Source organism: Camelina sativa, chromosome 16 (assembly GCF_000633955.1).
Source record: "Camelina sativa cultivar DH55 chromosome 16, Cs, whole genome shotgun sequence".
Lineage (NCBI taxonomy): Eukaryota > Viridiplantae > Streptophyta > Magnoliopsida > Brassicales > Brassicaceae > Camelina > Camelina sativa.
This window is the reverse complement of record NC_025700.1, coordinates 10,533,048-10,537,448: the sequence shown is the minus strand read 5'-3', so window position 1 is coordinate 10,537,448 and position 4,401 is coordinate 10,533,048. Positions and strand designations below refer to the sequence as shown.

General features: G+C 33.2%; 1 protein-coding gene across 1 annotated transcript in view; it reads left to right on the top strand.

Annotated features, from left to right (window-relative positions):
* The window catches only part of LOC104750309 (endonuclease MutS2-like), a 12,109-nt gene continuing 10,843 nt past the window's right edge, over nucleotides 3,136–4,401 (top strand). Inside the window, exons 1-2 of the mRNA XM_019238560.1 lie at nucleotides 3,136–3,778; nucleotides 3,857–4,389. Coding sequence (XP_019094105.1) covers nucleotides 3,258–3,778; nucleotides 3,857–4,389 — 1,054 coding nt within the window. The 5' untranslated portion in view covers nucleotides 3,136–3,257. The remainder of the gene's footprint in view (nucleotides 3,779–3,856; nucleotides 4,390–4,401) is intronic.

The following is a 4,401-nucleotide window of genomic DNA, read 5'->3' as shown; positions in this document are numbered from 1 at the left end:
CATTTGGTGATTCACTTGCCACACGAAGAAAGTCTTGGCGGACATGTGCAATTTTACTGTAAAAAAAGCTATTCGTCAAAACTATTAGAGCTCCGATAAAAATAAAATCACGTTAATTGATACATTTCTTTTCCAAAAAAAAAGACATGTACAATGCTAAAAAAAAGAAATAAAGGTAATAGAAAGAGCATGTTCTTTCTGTTCTACAAAACAAAAAAAAATCGAATTACACATTTAAGAAAAATTAAAGTAAAATAAAATAAAAAAGTAACTGCTACTTAACGTCGCATAATTTAACATAATATATTAACGAGAAATTAACAACATATGTTAAGCTATTTGAAAATAATAAACAAGTTACTAATTTTTGTAATTAAAATTTTTAAATTTAACTCTTACACGATGATGAAAAAACTTCTTTCTATGATCTTTCTGCTAACTCTCCCACTATCTATTTATTTCTCCCCATGATAACAACACTATACTTGCAGAATATGAATGAACAAAACACCAATGGTATCCATGCTATCATGTACACATGGTTATATTTGTAGCGATCAAACTAAACTAAATGATATCCCACAATAACAATACTATACCTACAGAATATGAAAGAACAAAACACCAATGGTATCCATGCTATCATGTACACATGGTTATATTTGTAGCGATCAAACTAAACTAAATGATATCATAGCAGAAGAAAGCATGTGCTCATGTCTAACAAACATATGTCAACAAATTAGAGTTAATAAACATGTGGTCAAAGTTAAGTGGATGGGCTTGGATGGAAATCATGAATCTTAATGTATGAATATACTTTGTTATTGTCGCACTTCCAAACTGGTGGTGGAAAAGAGACTAACCTTGGAAAATTTTACTTTGTTTTGAATGAATCCATGGACACCTATCCATAATTAATTTATCCACTGAACTTTGTTTATTTTTCTTTTCAAGTTAAGGTCTGTAACTAATCATCATAAGCTCTTTTTTCTGTTATTTGAGTTTTGGGTAACACATGAACCTTGCAAAGAAATCATAACATAACATAATACTGCAATTGATTAACCATTTATCATTGAACATTTGTTCAATGACAAATGGATACTGTATAATCTAAAAATTCATAAAAAATAGGGATTTTAGCACTCACACCCACTTTAGGGTAAACTTCTTTCACAAAAACCCACTTTCCCAACTCTCTATACTTTTGTGAGTTTGTTGCTTAGGTGTCTATGTCTTTTTTACAAATTGTCCTCAAAAGAATTTTGATGGAGGATAAATTTTTTTGAATCGTTCTTTTTCTTTCTCTCTCTCACCTCTTTTTTTTTTTGGACAAAGGTTCTCTCCCTCTCCTCTTTCTCTTTTTCTCTTCCTTTTCTTTAACTGTACTAGTTATTACAGTATCAAAAATTATATATTTATTTTTATACAATAAGTTATGATTTAATTTTTTCTACATTTTAAGATCTATATTAATATATTTTAGATGAACTATTGTACATTATGGTATAATGACAACATCAAATCCATATATCTATGGTCTTGTGGATATCAATCAATTCAGGTGTCCATGACAACATATCTATATGGAAACATATTATCGAAGTAATACCCATCAATTCAAAATAGAAGTAATACCCATCAATTCAGGTGTCCATGACAACATGTCCATTTGGAAACATATTATCGATCGGGGTTATAGTGCAATTTGTGGATACAATATTTGTCCACATGAATAACTATTTGTGGATACAATATTTGTGGATACAATATTTGTCAAACTTATCCAAATGGATAACTATTTATGGATACAATATAAGTAATAGATAACACTCACACAACAAAACTCAAACTTTTTCCCAGATTAAACGAAAACTAATTCAATTTTTAAAAAGCTCACAATACCACCACAATTAATCCGTAAAATCACAATAAAACCAAGAAAACCCATATCGAATTTCATATAATCTAAAGTGATAAGGAAAGAGATCTAAAGATTTCACTTTCTCTGGATTTTCACTATTGTTGGAATGGTTTTTGAAAATTTTAGAAAAGGAATGGGAGAGAGAAAGAGAGAGAAACAAAAACAAGCTTTTCTCTTTCAATGGATTAACAAAAGCAAAACAAAGAAGAAGAAAATGTATTGTTTGGTTGAATAATTAGGAGGATGGTGAGTTGGATTTTTTTGTTGGTTGATAAATTGGAGGAATCATGATTGAAAAAGAAGAAGATGTATTGTTTTCTCTCTCTATAATTAGAATCCACATAGGTAAGTTAATTGAAAGAGAGTTGGTTTGTTTAGTTTGAGGGGTAAGTGGTAATTTTACAGAAGGAAAGTATAGTGATAGTAGAAAGTGGGTGTGTATGTTAATAGTTTAGGAGAAAGTGGGTGTAAGTGCAAAATTCTCTAAAAAATATAGCAATATGTATCTTAAAATGTAGAAAATATATAATCATAACATATTATATATAAATAAATAGATAATTTGTTTTATGATAACCATTTAAAGTGTTAACANAAAAAAAAAAAAAAAAAAAAAAGAGAAAAAGAGAGAAAAGAATGAGAGAAAAAGGAGAGAGGCAAAAAAACTTATTTTAAGAAAAATGACACCTAAACAAAAAAGCTTGAAAATGTATAGGAATAGTAGAAAGTAGGTGAAAAGGAAAAAAAGATGGAGGTAAAGTAGGTGTGGGTGCAAATATCCTAATTATATTCTACATAGTTTTGTTCACCAACCCTAAAATAATATATTGTAGACCAATAAATAGTGTTGCATGAAAACTCTTTTTGAACTTTGTTTCCCATTTTCGAAACTTTTTCAAAATGAAAACTCGTACAAATACGGATACAAGTCATTAAAACATAGATTCATAGAAATTTCTTTTTAGAAACTTGAAAAAATATTAAAAATATGGTATAGAAGAAAATAATGTTTTACAAAATAGTATTTTGACTTCTTCTCTCTTGATTATTCCCATAATTCACAACTCTTTACCTCGTAATTTATAAGACTTGCATCTTTTTACCAATTTTTGGATTCGGATTCTGTCTGCACAAAAAAAAAAAAAAAAAAGGATTCGGTTCCTCTATAAAAGTCCTGTATTAGTTTTGATTCTACAGGCCTAATCGAGCCCCCACTTAGTAAGAAAGAAAAAAGAAAAGGATAATAGACAATTGCATCTTTTTCCCCTGAATTTTGGGGCTCTCCAAAGCTTAAAAAATATGTAAGATAATTCATCCACAGGGCATCATAATGAATAATAATACTCTTTCCCTCCATTTACTCATACCGACGCCTATTCACCTCAAATCCTCACGCGCCGCCTCACCATTCATTTCACGCGCCACCTTACCGTCATCTTTACGCTTCACATCTCCCTTAGTCCCACGCGCCGCCTCGTCCGACGAGTCACAGTCAATCGAAAGCCAAACTCTAGAGGTCCTCGAATGGCGAGCCCTCTGCAATCAGCTCTCTCCCTTCGCCTCCACAACCATGGGCCTTTCCGCCACCAAAAACGCAGAGATTCCGGTGGGAAATTCGCCGGAGGAGAGCAGGACTCTCCTTGACGAGACGGCTGCTGCGTTGGCGGCTATGGAGATGATGGAGTCGCGGCGATTAGGTCTTTCTGATATCCAGGACTTGTCTGATATCGCTGAGCGTGCTGTGGCTGGTCAATTGCTTACCGTTAGAGAGCTCTGCGCCGTTAGCAACACATTAATGGCGGCTTCATCAGCGTTTCATAAACTTCGAGAAGCTGCCAACAGTGATAAACGGTAGTACCCTGTCTTATCCTCTTATTTGTGGTCTTCTTATTGCTATTGAGAAAGCCTTTGCTTCTCTTATATTTGTAGGGTTACTCCCCTTGTAGATATACTTCAGGGTTGTGATTTCAAGGGTACATTGCATCACAAGATTGGTTTTTGTATCGACTGCAACATGTCTATGGTTCTTGACAGAGCTAGTGAAGATTTGGAGATTATAAGATTTGAAAGGAGAAGAAACATTGAGAATTTGGATTCTCTTTTGAAGGAAATATCAACTAGGATTTTTCAGGCTGGTGGGATTGACAAGCCTTTGATAACGCAGCGGAGATCAAGGATGTGTGTAGCTATTAGAGCTACCCACAAAAGTTTACTTCCAGGTGGTGTTGTTTTAAGTGTTAGTAGCTCAAGGGCAACATGCTTCATTGAACCAAAAGAGGCAGTAGAGCTTAATAACATGGAAGTGAGGTTTGTCAACTCCGAGAAAGCTGAAGAAATGGCAATTTTGAGCATTTTAACATCTGAAGTGGCAAACGTGCAGAGTGATATATTCCATTTGTTGGATAGAATACTAGAACTTGACATTGCTTTTGCAAGAGCATCACATGCAAAATGGATGAATGGTGTCTATCCCA